The sequence below is a fragment of the Falco peregrinus genome, chromosome 4, assembly GCF_023634155.1.
Source record: "Falco peregrinus isolate bFalPer1 chromosome 4, bFalPer1.pri, whole genome shotgun sequence".
Lineage (NCBI taxonomy): Eukaryota > Metazoa > Chordata > Aves > Falconiformes > Falconidae > Falco > Falco peregrinus.
Window position 1 is genome coordinate 84,807,660 of NC_073724.1, and position 19,691 is coordinate 84,827,350.

General features: G+C 34.9%; 1 protein-coding gene across 4 annotated transcripts in view; it reads left to right on the forward strand.

Moving 5' to 3' along the window:
- The window catches only part of DIAPH3 (diaphanous related formin 3), a 246,028-nt gene that overhangs the window by 147,987 nt on the left and 78,350 nt on the right, over positions 1-19,691 (forward strand). For all 4 annotated transcript variants that reach the window (XM_055802324.1, XM_055802325.1, XM_055802326.1 and 1 more), the window contains 2 exons: positions 7,319-7,443; positions 16,263-16,427. In XM_055802324.1, coding sequence (XP_055658299.1) covers positions 7,319-7,443; positions 16,263-16,427 — 290 coding nt within the window. The remainder of the gene's footprint in view (positions 1-7,318; positions 7,444-16,262; positions 16,428-19,691) is intronic.

Consider the following 19,691-nt stretch of genomic DNA (forward strand, 5'->3'; position numbering starts at 1 on the left):
ATCTTTTCTGCACCTCTGTCTATACCTGTAATGGATCAAAAACTTTTGCGCTATTGGGACACAGGTTCAATATCAGCACACTGCAAACTTGGCACTTTCCCATCTAAACAATTTTATAATAATTTGATCTTATTAAAAATAAGTAATTAAACACACCTTGTGCTTTTTTGTTTGAGTGCATTTCACTGCACTAAAAATTTAGATTTTCAGAGCTGATGGAACATATGCAATACTATTAGGTAATTCTTGCAAATGTCATTTCTTCTAACATTTGTAGCTTTAAGTTGTGCACAGTACTGTTATCTGGAAAGTATTTTTAAGATAAGATTTGCAATGAACTACTAAAATGTAAGTGAAACATTCTCTTTCTTTAGGGCATAGAAATATATGCATCTCTTACAACTATAAGTTAACAAATCAAATATTAAACAAGAGTTTGAGTATTTGCACATTTTTGCCAAAATAACACTTTAATTTCTGATATGATATTGAAGTATGTCAGTAGTCCATGAGAAGTTTGCTTTCTGTATCATGCAGTGATTCTACAGTTAAGTATCATGGCCAATCCCTGGTGCAGTCCTTGAGCCCCCAGTTATTTAAAAATGTGGACAGTTTGATCTGTAGACCCATCAGGATTCAGATAAAGCTGTTTGATATTACTAATTTCATATATATTCAACTGGATATAAATATCTGCGTGTTACTGAGAGATTTCATTGTTGTATAGTGTTTTAAGTGATAGTGAGATTAAGACACAAAATAATACTGCTACTCTGTAGGGTAAAACTGTAGATATCTTCTAAAAGACAAAGGAAAAATATCAAATGGATTATGCAGAAATCAGTTGCAAGAACCTTAAAATGGTGGAAAGGGCAATGAAATAGAAAAGCTGAATACATTGTGAGGGTATAAACCCTTGAAGGTGAGAAAGCTTAATTTTAATGAGTAGGGAAGCGCTGCAAGCACATATACATGTATGTCTAGGCTTGAGTATCTTGCTGCCTATATATCTGTCTTGAGGAGTTAGAGATTGGAGTTGTTATCCCAAATCTGGGTTCTTTACGTGGTGTACAAGAGCAGATTCACAGAGTGTCTTGTTTTTTTCATGTCTACAGAGACATGGGTGCTAGGTGGTAAATCCACGAAGCTAGCACACCTTTTAACCCATAGTAAAATATTTTATAGACTTTGAACAATTGTTTATGTTTAATCAAACTTAATTCTCATTGGTTCTTACTAGCCTTGTATCCATTTAAAGGTAGAGCTTTTTTTTTTTTTTTTTTTTTTTTTTTTCCCCCCCACTGGCCACATTCTGCGGGGAGGGGGCTTTGTTAGTAGGGATCTTTCTTTGCTCCAGGGTGGATCTTTTAGTATGCTAATTAGGATAGTTCACACACAGTTTTCAAATAATTTCCTGTTTAGTCTGGTTAACCATTTGGTCCTCCTTGAGTTTATCTTGTTACCTCTTAGCTTGACATATTTGTGGTTTCTATTCCTTCTCCCATAGACCATGTTTTGTTAACTATAAGGATTAACATCCTCTGTTTTTGAAATTATTTCTTGTTTTTCACTATAGATATTTACATATTTATTTTTTCTAGGGTTTTTTATTTTTTTAAAAAATAAATTATTCTTGTATCACAGTGAGGGATTGTTTAGAAGACATAAATCTGGCTGGTTTTAACTTTTATTTTAAATTTTACTAGACTGAAGCTCGTTAATGTTTCATGCTAATGGTTCATTCTTAATCATTATTAATCACTATCACTGTGTATTCAAAGCAGTTAGTTACTAAAAATAACTTAATTATTCCCCATCCCTGGAAGTGTGGAAAGCCAGGCTAGCTGTGGCTTTGAGCAACCTGAACTAGTGGAAGGTGTCCCTGTCCATGGCAGGAGGATTGGAACTAGATGATCTTTAAGGTCCTTTCCAACCCAAACCATTCTGTGATTGTATGAACAGTCATATCCTAAATTAGTTGTTAAGATACAATATGCTGCAGTCCAGTACTTTATTGTCTGAGTCCCCTAGGGTTGAGGTGATGAGGCTCAAGAGCTCTTCAGTGAGGGAAGCCACAAGTGATGTGAGGGTCTTCTTTCTCTTCCCTCCTCCAAACTTATTTTCTTCTTTTATAAGATGGTTCTGTCTCTTGGCAGCTCTCTGTCCACCACTGCAATGTATCACTGTGTACATGCAGCACTGAGGGATATGACTTCTTTTTGCTGGGGCAGGTGCCATAACCTCTTGCTTGGCCATTCTTTCCCCTTGCCTTAGCAGCTGCTTTCTTCCAATAGCAATCCAGTGATGAATAATTGACCATCAGTGAATTGTTCGTTAGGGGGTTTCTGTTTTCAACTTTTTCCCATATTTTCAAGTTCTGAGCTTAGACGATATAGTGTAAAAAGAGATATGTGCTCTCAGGATGCATTTCACCTAGGAGGTTCTCAAAAGAAGTTTATAACAAGTCTAGCAGGCCAGGGCTCTTGTGTAGTAGTGTGGGGCACTGTTAGTATAAGGTCCTAGGCCTATTCCTACTGATGGCGGTAGTATTACTAGCAAACTGGGTATAAAAACACTTATACATTTACCAATTACATGACATTAGTGTGCTCATATTTGAATTCAAAGTAGGAGAAAATTAATTAAATCCTTCTTAGAGAGCTGCTTCTTTCATGTGTGCAACTAGAGCCTGCTTTGACTAGAGGAGGGGAAGTCTGGGAGCTCAAGAGGCAACGGCATTGTCAGAGTTTTGGGGAAAAAGGATTTCAGCAAGAGTATTATATATGCTTGTTACACACACACACACACAAATAAGGGGAAAAAAAGGCAAAAATGCCGAAAATGGCTGTAGAAGACAAGAAAAAATGTCATCTTGGGAGAAATAAAGCATAAAGATTGTATTTTCAGTCATCTGTGACACTATGTATATGCAACTAGATCTTATTCCACTGTTAATGGATATTTCGGGCTTTGCTGGTGTTTACAGAAACCTCCTAATACTTTGCCTCTGGAATATTTCTTTGTTAGTGCTCTAAAACCACCTGACAATACAGGGATTTTTTTGGTTGCTTTTGGGGTTGGTGTTTTTTAGGCTGTATTTAGTCATTTAACATCAATTTTAAATGCTTCATTAATAATATGTTGGCAATTAGAGATTTATTTTGTAAAGTTTGTCTATCAGTTCAGTATCAAATTCAAATGGCAAAAGAAATAGTATATTTTCAGATATTATTACTATCTGAATAATATTATATTGTGATATAATATTATTGGTGAAATTGATGAAAATATTGATGATATTGATGAAAAAACAATATTATATTGTTTTTTGCATCAGCAGCTTGTCATTGTTACACTCTTCCCTAAGAATATAGGGGAAGGAACAGCCCAAGGGAAGTGAAATATTTGTAGTCAAGACAAAGTTTCTCTTGATATGGAGATTGCGACCATCCAAGAAAATTGTCATACAGGGTGGGCAGCATGCAGGATTGCTGAAATATCAGCTGAAATGTCTGTTGCAAAAAGCAGCAGGAAGAGGTCTACAGCAATATAAATGAGAGAGCATACAAGTAGTAGTGCTTTGCTTTGGAGAATTATTTCCAGTATTTAATATAAAACCGGTATAGGCTCAAAACTAGATTAAATATTGCTTTAATTTTAAGAAAGGATAATAATCTGGGGATGGGATAGAGGGGAGAAAAATATCTCTGTAGAAATTTGTTGGGGGAAAAAAAAAAATTATCAGAGTACTGTATTCACATATTGTAAATACCGGTTTCCATTTCTGCATTCTGAGACAACCGAGATATGGAACTAAAAGTTTAGTAAGTACATTTTTTACAAAGTTTTTCTGTGGCTATAGTAATGCTGTGTGATTACGGAATACTTAAGAAACTGAGCAGAAAAGAATGGTTTGGGCTATTACACATCTCTTCATCTGACCTTACTGATAAAAAAATTTATAGAGGAAAGAATAATCAAACATGGCAATGACTGTAGCATAAAATGAAAACAAATTTATTGTTAGTAATCTGCTAGCTTTAATTATATTTTTTTTCGATCCATGGAACTTATTTTGACTTCAGGAAAACATTTGATATTATGTAAAATGGGAGAATATTCATTAGAATAAACAGTGGAGTAAAGTATCATCTGGAAGGAATATGGCAAAAAAATAAAGTTGTGGTATCTCACCAATGAGTGATGTGACAAAGGATTAGACAACTTTGCCAGCTGAGAGGGGGATTGGGTTGTCATCACTGAATGATCCTGAGGAAGCAGAGTAAAAGAAAATAAAATCGATAGTATGAAGTACAAGATCATGCATCTTGGTACTGTGATGAGAGCTATGGTCAAGAAAAAAGGATATTTTATCATAAGATAATCAGATAAGGTATTTTCAGTAGAACTGTGGAAAGACTAATGCAAACATTAAATGGGCTGGTGAATCATCACCTGAAATAGTATGCAGAAAGGTTTTAAAACAGAAGCAGGTGAAGAGGCTTCTGGAGTAATGGTGCTATTAGAAAACCTGAATCAAGAGAGGAAATTTTAAGAACAGAGTTGTTTTAACCATGAAAGGCAGAAGGTGGAGAAATCTAATTATTACCAATAAAAATATCAGGAGCCTTTTTGAAAAGGAGCGTGAGAGTTCAGAGGGTATAAGTGAGAGACTGTTCCGGCACACATGTGTTGTATTCAACAAACAACTTGGGTTTTGTGGGCTCACTGACATTTAAAACCCCAGTCTGACTTCATTTTCAGACTGTCCTATGAGTTGCCTGCTTCAATTTGGCTTGAGTTTATACCTGAATTCTCTCAGGATTAGGGGTCAAAGTTAGGAATATATATATATTTTTTTTTAATCTTCTGCCATTCTTCTATGTCCCTTCAGATTTTATAACATGTTTCCAGATGGGCATGAGGGAAGGTTGGCAGGCGCTTCATGTGATATTTTTGTTGAAGATCTGCTAATATTTACAGATATTATTTTTTTCATATGTTTTCACAAAATTGAACATTGCAAAGACAATAGTACCAAAGTAATACCATCATGTTGTGAGCTAGCCTCTGCTTGAGACTGTCACCAGAAATATAGTCTTAAAGGAAAATATATTGAGTAGTTGTGCACTGCTGAAATCAAAGGAATGCAGAATTTTTATATTCAGGAACCACTTCAGATCATGACAGAGGGGAAAAAACCCCACCCTTCAGAACAAGATAGAGATGTAAAGGTTCTTGATCAAATATGTAACTGTTCAATGTCAAAGAACTGAAGTAATAGAAATAAAAAATTGGCTTTTCTGGAAGCAAGAATTCAAAAATCTCTTGTATACAACCTGTTGATCAACTCTAGGCATTGAGTTGGCTTGGGGGTTTTTGGTGGGGTTTTTTTTTGTTTGGTTTGTTTGTTTACATTGGGGTAAAAAAATGTAGCTGTTAGCTGCTACCCACAAATGATGTAGAGGATTTTTTGGTGGGTTTGGGTTTTCTGGTTTATTTTGTTTTTAAACCTGTGTACTGGCCGAGTCTCATAATTGTGACTTTTTTTAAGTATGTCCCTTTAATTTTATGCTGTGAACTCATTTTATGCAGACTAACTACACTGTGAAGAGTCCTATTGATAGTTCTATTAACTACAAGGTATTATATTCTGTGTTTCTTAGCAGCTTTCTAAGTAAATCAGTGTCTTAAACTTGTGTGTGCTTACCGTCAAAGGCTTCTTATCACAGCAGAAGTATGACTTGATTAAAATCACGTTTGTTTCTGGATCCTGTGAAGACTGAAACACATCTGTAGTCAACATTGTCAACTTCTAATTTTAGCTCTGCTTCCTAAACAAGTCAGTTTCTTAACTACTGAAGCCAGCTGACCTACCTGGTGATGGTTTGGGTTTACCCGTTGCTGAGTGAAAATCTGCCAAATCTAACATCAAACTGGAAAATGGTATTTTTGAGTAAACAGAGGGTTTTAAAAATTGTAATTATAAACCAAGTGATGAGTTATAATGTGAACATAAATTTATATTGTCTTTTCAGAAAAGTTTACTGTCTCCAAGTTGTGTGGTGGTTGGGGTTTTTTGGGTTATATTAACATTTTAACAGGTTGCCATTGATAATTTTATAGTTGCATTAACCTTTCTGCTATGAATGAGATTGTAGTTGCTATGCAACATTTTACTCTGACAGACTTTTATGAGAGAAAGATGTGTTCAGTGTGTGTATCTTTTACATTTTCCGTCACTTAACTACTCAGTGGATAAATCATGGATCCACTCCAGCTCCTAGTGACATCATAGGGCCACCAACTTTCTCCAGGGATTTTTTTAGATTAAGTTTAAGGTAGCTTTACCTTTATAGGTACAGTATATTATGAATTAAATAAATAATGAAAAAGAAGAAAAAACCCAAGTCATTATACTAAAATTCAGAGTATGTTCATATCTATAGATATTGTTCCCACGGAACATACTTAAATGTTATGTTTACTTCATAAACAATCAGGAAATAAGTTTTTACTGATTGCAATAATATAAATCTAAGACAGAATACATGCTAACAGGAGTTATTCTCAGGTGACTCTTACAGTCTTGTTATTTTAGTTGGTTATTTACAGATCAAGTGTTCAACTTCCATGCATTGCTTCAAATGGATGAAAATTGTATTTCTCCTTTTCAGATAAGGAAAATTTGCACTTTTTCTACATTTTTCTATCAATCCCTCATGTTTCGTCTATACTCTTCTTTCTCCTAAGTCCCTGTTTTGCTCTGCTGCACCCTCTGAAATGCTTGCACTTCCCTCTAGCTTGGCAAACACTTCCGCTCTGATAAATTCTGTGGTGTGTTTTACCAGACATCATCTTTCAAACTAGGCAATTGAGTCTTAGGTTTCATGTGTATGTGTTTAATAGCCGCATTTTCTCTATGTTTTCAGGGTCTTATTTTCCTCATGATCTTCCGTACAAATTTTCATATTTTCTGTTTTAACAGGATTAGATTGAAGAAAGCTTTGTTCTTGGAGTAGCTTCAAAACTTGTCCTTTGGTTAATCAGAAAGGAGAGACAGGCATATGTGTATCTCAGGTTATTTCAAACAGACTGTTAATTACAGTGCAAGATCTTAGGCACAGAATACAGTGTTCAAACAGCACACATCTAATCAGAGTAAGGCAACTGCATAAGTGAGGGGAATTGAACATTATTAGAGTGACCCCCTCATCTTGTATTGTAGTTTGTTCAGTGTGCTTTTATTTCAGAATTAAACGTGTAAAATGTATTTTACAAACAAAGGTGTTAACGGAATGAATGTTCTGTATTTTAGTCTCGGCAGAAAACCTGGAGAAGAGCCTGAAGCATATGGAGAGGCAACTCCACCAGCTTGAGAAGGATTTGCAGACTTTTCCAGTTCCTGAAGATAAGCACGATAAGTTTGTAGCAAAAATGTCAATATCCTTTGGAGTATTCTTAAAAAAAAAAAACAAAACCAGAAGTAATTTAACTGCATTACCTTAAACATTGCATTTCTTTGCATAACTTCTGTCTATGTAGCATTTATTTTTGAAAAAAATTAACTTCCCCCCCCCCCCCCCCAAAAAAAAACCCAAACAAAACCAACCACAAACAACAACTCAACAAACAAAAACTAAATACATGTACAGTCCAATTAAAGGATTCATCTGTAGTGGAAAGGATGAGGGGGGAAAATGGTTGATGTCAGGTTTTACACTATGTAGAACGCTAAGTTTCTTTACTTAGAGAAACTTAGAATGGGAACGTTAAGCACTTTAGTGCTAAATGATATTTTTTTTTGTAATGTGTACCATAGAAAAAGATGTCTGTCACCCTGTGTTTGTTTTCTAGTGTATGTATTACCACTGTTAATGTTTTTGTACATGCAACCACAGAACTAAAAACCTTCTTTTAATTCAGAGATTATGTTCATAGTATGTGAAAACTACTTTCTGGTCTTATTTTTGCCAGAATTCCTTTTCTCACTATTTATTCCAAATCCTACAGACAACTTCACTGCCTGTCTCTCTCATAAGAAAGCCTTGTCACACGAGGGTACTCAATTAAAGCAGAAAAACACATTCTTTCGCTTAAACCTCCCTACCAGATGATAGTTGTATATACTTGGCGCCGAGACTAATCTAGAAGCAGAAATATCAGCAGAGACAGGTTGAAATTTCCTCTGTAGTCATGGTTAGATTATCACCTAGTTGGTACAAAGGCAGGGGGACTCAGGAGACAATCTTCATGATTAACTTCATGCTATTAAAGAGATGGCAAGTCGACCCTGAGGTCAAGTGGATATACCTGGTTCTTGCTGCATTAGGGCCAGTTCCATCTTCAGTAGACAGCTGCAACCAGAGTGTTTACAACTTAGCTTTAGGCCTTTTTTGGATAATGTGGGTTAGCTGTAACCTTTCAGTGTTGCTACAAAATTTTTGTGAGGTCAGGTATTTTGTTGGTGAGGTTGTTCTGTTTGTTGTTGCCGACTTTTTTCTCCAGCTCAATGTGGTTTTGAGAGATATGTTGCAGCCCACCAGCATGGTGTCTCTATAGCACAAAACATAAGTTTTGTCTCCAAATAAGACAATAGCATAACAGGAGAACTAGGAGAGGGGTCCTGAAGACAAGAGATAAAGTATTGCTAGGAAGTTAAGAGGAAAATATATCCATAATAACTTTCTCAGAAATATTGTTAGGAAATATTGTAAGTCTGTGCTTGGTTAAAAAAAAATGATGTGTAGTCTAGGAAGTTAGGACTGGGAAGCACTTATTAAGAAATCTAACCTATGAAAAAGGGCAGACTCTTCTTAATCTAATCTGTTAGAATAGAATAGACTTTCAGTCAGAAGGGACTTACAATGATCACCTAATCCAAAATAGTCATTATGATGGCACTTAAAATGCCTATAACCTTTTGCATTTTTAAGCTGAGGACTAGAGTTTGGAGTAACAGATAATTTAGTTTACAGCTTTCTTTGGAGATATGGTTATAAAACTTCGATATATTTAAAGTAGTTATGAAAGAAATTAGCAAAATTCAGTTGAGAATGAGTGAAGAATACCCTGAAAAAATTAGTCTCACTTAAGAAGGAAAGCACAGGAAAAGTAAGTTGAGGAATAAATATGTACTTCTTAGCTCATATCAAACATCTAAAATAAAAAAAAAAAATGTTTATGTAGGATGCCTCATTTCTCTTTGTGTTACTGACATATTGGGCATTTCTGAAACTTGATGGCAGGAAGTGAATGGAATACTGGGATATAAGGTTATAAATTGTATTTAAGACAGAATAAGTCACAGTTGTAGAGAAATAGTGTGAAAAATTAAAATACAATAAAAGTGAGGTAGGGTAAATAGGTGGACCTTGTCAAGTCTCATATATAAAAAGCATTAGAGCAGTTTACTGGTTGCTTAAAAAGGATAATAATCATCTTAGGAAATGCAAAGGAGGATCTACATGTTGTCTTTTTCAAGCATCTCAAAAGCTGTAATCCTGCCAGAGAAAATGTAGATTGTCAGTGTATGTCAGGAAGATAAGCCATAGCCATAAAGCTAACTTTGTTTTTTGCTTTAGTTTCCTCTAAAGGAGAAATTTGTTTGCCCGCATTGTGCAGCATTTTGAATGGAAGGATGATCTCAAATGAAGGAGTCAGTAGAAGTTTTTTTTAAAGGAAAATATGAAATAAATATCAATAAATCCCGAGGAGTAAGCAGTGGTCACAAAAGACTTGAAAATATTTTAAAATTAACTCAAATATAAACCTATTGGACTACAGATTCTTATACTAAGTTAGCCCAAGACACCAGAGGAACTAAAACTGAAAGGAAGCATCTGAGTGTTCTGAAAGGTCTGCAAGGAGCATCCGCAAGTCAAACTTCTCTGCCAGGAAAACTGATGAAGGCTAAATAAACACAGGACCAACATGTATATGTATGAGAGAAAATGTGGTGGGGAGAGTCAGCATGGGTTTTTTAAAGAGAATTCACTTCTTGCAAATCTATTACAGTGTGCAGATAAAGGTAGGACAGTAAAGCATAACTGAATTTCCATGCACCTTTCAACAAGGTGTTTTACAAAGACTTCCAAGGAAAGAAACTTCTTGGGTCAAAAGTGGAATGATTATTCTTTCTGGATTAATATAAAAAAAAAAAACAAACCCACAACCCGAACCAAAAACCTCATGTTGGAAGGGAGATACTGGCAGGTGCTGACAAAGGAGTAAGTGAACCTCAATGATTATAGAGTAATAGATCTGGAGAAAAAAACTTTATATTAGAACAATTGAGAATAATTTCAGTTAAAAGCAAGCAGAAAACATAAGTAAGTTGCTATAAAAATCAGCAATACTTGTATCTTGAGTGCTTCCATCACCCCATCTCAAAAAGTACGCTGTATACCTACTGATGTGGCAGAGAACAGTAACAATGATCAGCAGTAGGCAATAGTTTCTGCATAAGGGATATTTTGATAGATTAGGTCTCTGAAGGTGGAAAATCAAAAAACTTAGGAAAATACACTAAAAATACATGTAATTTTGTATGCCATATAGGAAGCAAGTTAGGAACATAGTCACTGTGTCTTATAAATAACCAGGGTTCATCCTGTGTAACTGTCCAGCAGGTTAAAATATACTGACAGAAATGTTTTCTTCACAACAGACAAACTGTAGCATTTACTTTTAGGATGTTGTAGAGGCTGAAAATTAAATTAATTTCATATAAGGCTTAGATAATTAGCTAAAGATGGTACACCTGGAGCTATTAAACACAGTAGTCCAGAGGTACCTCAGAAAAATCACTAAGGTGCAGACTGTTAGAAACTGAATACTACTACATTAGTTGAATTATTGTGCTATACTTGCCAATTTCCTTCTTTTTTTCCCTAATCATTGGGTATTGACTGCTGTCAGAAACAGGCTAGATAAATATTTGGTCTAATCAGAATAAATCAGTACAGTTAAATCCAACCATACTACATATTTCATTCTATTAGACTATTCAAATACAATATTTTGAACAGTAAATATTATGAACAGGAATAGTTTGCCCTCACTTACTACCTGTCCCAGCAGACAGGCAGTAGTTTCAATACAGTAAAGTTACATATGGCTTCTAGTAATGTCTACAAAAACACTAATTAAAGAAGCCCACTTTTAGAAAAAACAGGAACTTCAATAAATTACAAAGCAAAAAAGGTTTGATGTAAAGGTTAGATAATCCTGCACAGCGTGAAGAATCCTGGACCTGTCTTTACTTTTATTCCTATGACAAGGAAAGCTGAATGATGCTGATGTCTTGAAAAGCATTCAACTCATAAAAAGAAACCAGCAGGAAATCTGAAAAAGGAAGGATGGTGCTTTGTTGGAAATAATTTTTCATCCTGAGTACAATTAGGCTCCATGGACAAGCAGGCTATTACATCCTGTCGCTAAATATCACAACCCAAAGGCCCCTAATGAACTGATTAGCATTCTTGTTTCTTTAGGAAGTCAGATATATGCACAGTTGGTGCACTCTTTTATTGACAAAGTCTATAATTATGAATATTTCTCCTATATATTAGATTGTGCTAGTGTGTCAGTCATCTTATGTATGCTAGATGAAAAGAAATTATAGTTATTATTGCAGTTCTGCTTCCTTTAATTAGGAAAGTTGAAGAATGTTGAATTTATATTGATCTAGAATATTAAATCCATTCAGTGAAATGTTCAATAAAAAGCACAGTGAACAAAATACACTTGTACATTCAAAACAAAAATCTAGTGGGTTTATGGAGAGTATTTAAATTGCATATTAAAAGCTTAATTAAGTAATTTAGTCAGCGTACTCTTTATCAGTCCAGCTCACATCTTATGGTTTTCTAAGTAGCAGCTGAGAAACTCTTGACAAGTTTCAGCCTACCACTGAATGTAGTGTTGATGGTGAGTTTTACAAAAGCTTATGGAGCCAATATTTGAGAGACAATGAGTTGTTGACCATCTCTTGGCTCGGGACAGAGTCCTTACTTTTTGATTAGTTCTTTATTCCTCTTTGTTTTTTAAGTTGATTCGTTGACATTACAAAAAGAAAAGGAAGGGCCAGCACTTACCCAAGTCAGAGCCTGATTCAAGTGAGGTAGAAGAAACCCATTTCAATTGTAAGGAAGATATTACATGCTGCCTCCTAAACTGTCAGTTACTTAAGTGGCCTCATAGTTTGAGCTTCCTTCTGTGCAACATAAATAAGCTGAAGTCTGTAAGTCCTTGTATCCTACGGACTTCGGAAGATTACAGGACCTAGCTCGTTAAGTGAAAAAAGTTTGTATGTTGCTCTTTGGGAGTGCGTCAAGGTGTTGGCTGTGTGGATAGGTAATGAGATAGGGCTTTGGCACAGTGTAAATTTAATTTAAGTTTCTAATTCCTTTATACAGGTCTTTAGTAACTGATCTGAACTTCAGGCATACAGTTCCAGCTAGCGTTGGTTTTGCTGGAATGAGCAAAACACTGGATGAACAATAGAAGTACATGTCAGGGTTTTTTAGCATTATAATATAGAGATGTGCAGGAGTGGGTGAATCAAGGAAAAGGTATTATTTGACAAATAATCTTCAGAAGGTACTAATTTAAAAATCTAAACGTTTCTGTGTGTTTCATGAACTATTATATTCAGATATGGAATTTTACTGTGAACCTTGCTCTATGTATATAAAAGTATGTCTCTGACATGTATTTTTCAGACAATTGCAACTATTTTCCCCAAGAACTTGATGTGAGAAATCCTTAAGAGAGCCCTGCAACATTCACACCTCCTGACTAGCAAATCATTATTTGAAATGCTGGTTTGAAGTGACCTCAAAGTCTTTTTGTACTAGTCTTCAAAAAATTTCCCGAAATTTTACGGAGACTGTGCTAGCTAGTGTAGTGGCAGTCTCAGTTCAGTTTCGAAGATTCTGCTAAAATACTTGCTGCATCTATGCCCAGTGTTAATCTTTTGTTCTTATACAAAGGAATATTCCTTTTTCAGTTGTCTACACTTAATACACAGATTAGTTTGTTAAAAAATCAGAAGCAGTGAATATGAGATCTTTTAAGGAAATGTTTGGTACAGGCTAACATAGTTCATGATCTGTTCTAGGGTAACAGCTGCTTTTACTTGGCTTGATACTCTGCACTATATTAGTATTTTATATACCACAATATATTAAAATCGGTATAAACTTCAGACAAGCAACCCGCTATGAGAAGAGCTGCCAAGAATATGCAAAACCAAACACAGAGCAGTTAGAAATTTTGCCACAGATACATTCGTCTCAGCCCTGCATTGCTTTCTTGTTCCATTAATGAGCAGAATGATGATCTGTAGTCCTGTGGGTCCAAACAGGCAGTCCATGAAGTGAAGCTGCCTCAGAAAAAGTTAACAAATACCTAACTTCATGATTTCCTTTTCTTTCCACCTGTGTTGCAGCTCTGCTGTACTTCTGTCTTCATTCATCCAAAGCCAATGAATTGTGTAGCTGATAATGCATATATATCAACCTGTTCATAGTAATTACAGTTGGGATTGCTGTACTCCATAGTATTCCCTGTTGTCTCCACTTTAGCTGGTGCTGGCTAACAAAAGCCATGTTTAAGTAAAAAAGGAATTGGACTTATTAAAAATACCTAAATTGAAGCACAGTCTCAGCAGAATGCCAAGAGCTTAGGGTATCCCATAATGCACCAGATGGAAAATAAAAATCTCAGGATTCATCGTGCCTGGCATTCAAATACTGGATACTAAAACATTATTCAGAGTGCTGTATTTGGGGTTTAAAATTGTGCATGATTATTTTCAAGGGGAGTCAGTTTTAACAGCGTAAACTAAGCAATTTGTATGGACTCTTAAGATAGCTGTAACTTTAACTATGTCTTGCAGAATACCACAGAATTTTTGTCTCTCTCGCCTCCCTACCTCGCAAGTTTCCTTTTCAAGATAAACTGTGGCATATCATTCATTTACAGGATTAAGTATACATCTTATTGATAATTTTAACTTTTTTTTTAAAGTTTTTTTCTTCCTAGAAAACTGATAAAAGTTACTGAATGTATGGCATTTATGTGACAACAAAACAAATTTATCTAATTTTCCTTCACCTTTCCACTCTGTGGAAATAAACAGCCTCATAACTGCAAAAAGCAGTGTTGTTTTCCCTAAGTTTTGTTACTGATTTAAGAATCACAAATAATAAGTATCCTAAATTGTAGGATCGAAAATAAACAGGATATAGAAATGCTTGCTTGTAGTTTCACTCAGCATTAATTTTACTGTTTTCCTTTATTACAGTTGTTAGTTGTTTCAGTTTGTTTGGGTTATTTTTGAATTGCTGACATTTCTTTTGATGGTTCCAACTTTTGTGTTTTCATGTCTTGTTTCTTAGAATCTTTTTTTTAAGTATTTAATATTTGGTCAACTGTTACATACTGAGCTCTCATCAACTTTCCTTGGTGTCCCACCAATAACTTATTAACATCCTTAATAATTTTAAAGGAACTCAATTCTGAGGAGTAGTTTCCTCTGATTGTTGTGCCTCTTGGGAGCTAAGTGAAGGAGAGAGATTCAAATAGATATGGAAGAAAAAGTGGGCCAGCAACATCAATTCCCTTTGAGCTGTTGCTAGCCAGTCAGCACAGGCAGTCTGAAGCTGCTTCATCATGTGAAGTCATGGGAAGAAACTCATACTGGACAAGGAGCCTTGTCAGAGAAGGTCTGAAATCAAGTGGCTGGGGGGTGATAGAAGATGTATCGTTTAAAATCATCAAAATCTAGGGATTTGTTAGTGCTTTTCTACAAGACTGTCATAGTGGAGACTGTTGTGCCCTTACAGACCAAGTAAATAGCCATCATAGTGACTAATTTGAATGTTGTGAAAGTACATTATTTCTCCTTTCCTGTATGTGTCTGAGAACATTATTGTTTGACTTTCTGGCATGGATTCTAAAACACAAAAAGAAAACAATTAACTGCTTACTTGGCATTTTAAAAGCAACCTTAACAAACCCAGAAGGTAATGGTGAAATTCAAATGGCATTCAGCCTCTAAACAAAACTAAAAGAAGAGTGCATCATAAAAAACCTGGAGTGAAAGCTGTCAGTCAGCAGTAAATTGTTATTGTGTATTTGAAATATTTGAAACAGCATGGTGGACAAAAATTCTATTTGTCAAGTTTTTAATGCACTTGTTTAAAAATTCTGTGCTTCATAAAATAAAGTGACCATGGAGTGTGTATCTGTCATATAAAGTATACAGATACAGTAAATCCTCTTTTGCAGCAGTTGGGGTGGGCAATTGGGAGTAAAGGCAAAATTGCTGTTTCTTGTCTTTTGTAGTCTTTCCTGCGGCAGGAGAATAACGAAACATAAATATTTGTTTAGCTACCATTCCATTAAAGTAAGCATTTTATGAAGTTGTCCTACATAAGAAAGTGACCACACACAGTATTGCTTCTTTGAGCTTCTTTGACAAACTATTATCAGAAGTCTTGAATAAACACGGGGGGTGGGGGGGGGGGGGGGGGTATTTGATTTATGTTATGCAGTATTATGGTGCTGTTTATAAATTGTCTCTCTCTTGTTCTAGTTCTATTGTTTTCACCTCTAATTTACTTAACTTCTATTGACATTGCAGATAGCCTTAGAAAAAGCATAAATACCAGGTGCAGCCACCAGTAACAGAAATGAATGCATTGCTATTGCTACAACAGCATTTTGAACAAAAGCTGTTAAGATGAAGTTTTTAATATTTAATAGTTTTTACTTTTAATACTCGTGTTTATCAGTGTTTCTATTTGTACTCTAATTTCATAGGAGCTATACTATTTCTTGATATTTTAAAGTATTCAAGCTAGTTATTGGTATCTGTACCTAAATTCCATGTAAATTGTAATTTATATACCTAAAACTTTAGCCTCAACAAGGAGACAGTGATACTAAATAAACTATAAAGGTGCTTGAAGTTAGATTAGTCCCATCCATTTCATTTCATACGAAATTATATGGTAATGGAATAATCTTTAAAATTAAAGTGGTTGAGAAAATTTGATGAAAGCACTCTGATTTATTCATAAATCTGATATACACAGTAAATACTAGGAAGCTTATATGACATGGAAGGAATTCTTTTGATACTTCATTTGATGCAGATGAAAAGTGTGTATGAAATACAGATCAATGTGTAGTAAAAACTGTGGGTTTAACTGGATTCACTGAGTATTCTTGCAGCCTTAACAGCAGTGTACAGCTTTCTAGTTCATGCCAAAGAAGATTTTCAGAAACTTTCACGGATGCATGAGAACATGGAAAAACTCTATCAGAATGTCATGGGATATTATGCCATTGATCTGAAGAAAGTTTCGGTGGAGGAGTTTTTAACTGACTTAAACAACTTTAGGACAATGTTCATGGTACAATCTGTTTATTTTATGCCTAATGTTTGTTAGGAATTATTTTTGTAATCTTTCAGTTATTGAACAAACTAAAAATAATTTTATTCCTCCTAAAATGGTATCTGATACTCGCATCAGAAATGTTACTTTACACATCCTAAATTCTTAGGATATCGTAAGGGTAATGGACTTTTTAATTATTATTTGTGGATTATTTCTTTCTGAAAGAATTGGAAATTCCTAATAACAATGAATGTGATTTAAAACTGAACCTTTTAAATGCATGTATAATCTGAAGGGGGAAAACCTAAAACTCTACCTTTTTTAAATATAGCTGCATTTTCTGTTTAAAGGATGCTTGTTACTTACATACGTAATACATATTCTTACTATTATTCTGTGTTTATAAGGCATGCTCATTCCATGCAAAATCCAGACTCAATATTTTATTTTGTTTAATTTGTCATTTATCTGCACCACTTGATCAGTGTCGAGGTTTGTGTCTGCTATGGAAACTCAAAGCTCCTTTTCCTGGCTTAAAAAAATTGCATATTTTCCTTAAACTTGGTCAGTTTCAAAGGACCTTTACTTTTGTGACTATAGATTGTCTATGATTTTAGGCTTTATGCATTTTAAATGATTACTTTCTCCTTTTCCCTTTAAAAAGGATGTTCTTTGGAGGGAGGGACTAAGAAATATTATTTTATTATTATTTTAAGTATTTGAATTATATTTGAGAAACAGACATTAGGTTGATCCAGGTTATTGTTGTGTAGCTCCTTTAGTATAGGGCTCAGAACATAGTTGTAACCATAATTCAGACTCACTGTTAGTTAGCAGAGCTTTGCCTTAGAGTCATCTATGATACAGGTGTGGAGGTTAGCCCTGTCCTTGTATCACAGGGCAGCATCTGCATTATGTATACAAATGTTTGCACATACTAGCTCATCATAAAAGCTTGAACTATTTTGGAAAGCTAGTTTTATTTTTCTTTAAGTTATTTTTAGAGTCCATTTTCATTACGCTTACAAGTTTCAGTAATGAGTTTTTTTTGTTGTCTTGTTTGATTTTACCAAAATGTGATTTAAGAATCTTTAACAAAAGAATTTTCTGAAAGGGAAGGTAGAGATGTCTCACCAGGGTGTTTCTTTATATATTTGGAGTTGATTATATATGACTATAAACAGTCTTGGCAAATTTCAAGATAATTAGATGTTCTCCAAAATATTGCAGGTTCTTTTACCATTGTCAGTGTAGTTCTTCTGGAAAAAGAATGATTAACTTCATGATATACTTCATAATACATACTAAAGACTTGTGCATCCCTCAATTTAAAATAACCGAAGAACTTCAGGAAAGCTGATGGCTATATAAGTTCAAAATACTTTTATAGAGCTCTTATTTAGGATTAGTAGGGGGTTCTGTCTTGGTGACTTGTAACTAGGCAGAGAGAGGTGTTTGATTTTGTGTGGAGGTTGTCGTGGGTTTTGGTTGCTTTTTTAAGCTTTCTTAGCAAAAATAGTTTTTTCTTTTGGATTCTCAACACTAGGCTAGTAAGCAACTCTTTTTCAATGAAGAAATGGAAGAATAAAAAGGCAGATCCCTAACTGTGTATGAATTTATTTGTTTGGCTAATTTGGAAAGGTGACTCATGTCACATCTGGCTACCTATGATTGCATAGCTTAATGTACTGGCTATGCTCCTGCAGGAATGTTATCTGAGCATCAGTTTTGTGGCAAAATCTGAAGCAGTGATCCAACTCATGCCTATTGATCTGTAGAATGATTCAGTTTGTAATTTTACTATGTACTCCTTATTGCAGCCTCATTACAAAACACTTATTTAAGTTGCTTGAATGTTTCCCAGTCTTGTTTGGTTTTGCTTGGTTGGCTGGGTTTTTTTAATGATTTCAGACATGTCTGAGGGTGTAAAAGGGCAAAATACTTCTTTTGTAAATATTGAGGAAGGGTTTGAAATTCCTATGTCCATCTATTTTGAGGAAAGGACTTAAAATAGAACTCATATTTAGCAAACATACTGGAACATGTAAAGATTACTAAGCCTCTGCTATTTTAGAATTTAACAGTTAAAAACTTAGAAGGCACAGTCTTCAGTCAGAATAATACTGCTTGGCAAGTTACGTATGCCAGATTTTTCAACATGGACATTGATTATGTTTTCCTAACTTGACCAGTACCTAATATGAAACTCAGGAGTCTAATTTCAAAATTGCTAAATTTTATGAAATAGTTGTATTACATTAATTTCTGATATTTAAACCACAACTCCCATCCCTCAATTCTTATGTTCATTTTGAATTGGAGACTCAAAGAAGTGGTTGTGCTTTACCTTAATTTCACCATTTTTTTTTTTGTGTGTGAAAAATTAGCACTGATAATAACCCCTGCTTCACAGCGATGTTATAAAGATAGATTAATTAATGCTTTGAAACCGTTAGATATTATTGATGAGCATGATAGAAGAAACCTTGAGGAAAATTAGTAATTCTGTTTTGCAGAGCACAGTTTGAAGGCTATATGCAAAAGTTGTGTAGTTCAGGCATGAAACCCCTTATCATTCAATGACGCTAAACAATATGTTAAGTAGCTGCTCAGTTTTGAGACTGTTGAGAAGATTTTTGAGGTGCCTACTGACATAGGATGAAGAATTTGTAGTATTTCCTCTTCTGGTGTTTGGCTAATGGTTAGAGTTTTCCCACAGTTGTGGAGAGGGAATGAAGAGGCCTTGAGTCAACAATTTCTGTGTCCAGGAGAGTACGCTAATCACAGGGCTATAGAAACACCTTGCTCCCATCAGCCCCAGGTTGCTCTGCAGCGGAAACATGACTTAAAGAACCAGAAGAAGAGCAACCAAGTAAAAGTTTGTTCCCTTGACTCTAGAGTATTTTTCTTTTATGTTCAGCATATACTTAAATAAAAATCAGAAATGATCCTGGAAAGCACAAGAGAGAACCTAAGAATGCCTCCATCTCAGAAATTCTAGGCCTTGACATGGTATGCAAAAAGTTTCTATTCTGGTAATTCTGGAAGTTAACTTTGTACACTGTACCATATGGTGAACATAATGCTGCTCATATGTAGCAGATGTGGTCGGACCATGTTGAACTTTTTAGGCCTTTTGAGCAAGGAAGTGTGAAGACATTTAATCACTGAAATGCAAACAATGTGAGAGACAAGTATGTGTTTGTCTCAGTCAAGTCTGTGAGAATTCTTGCAGAACTTTAGACACCTGTGTTTTCTATTCTGTTCGGCTCTAGGGTA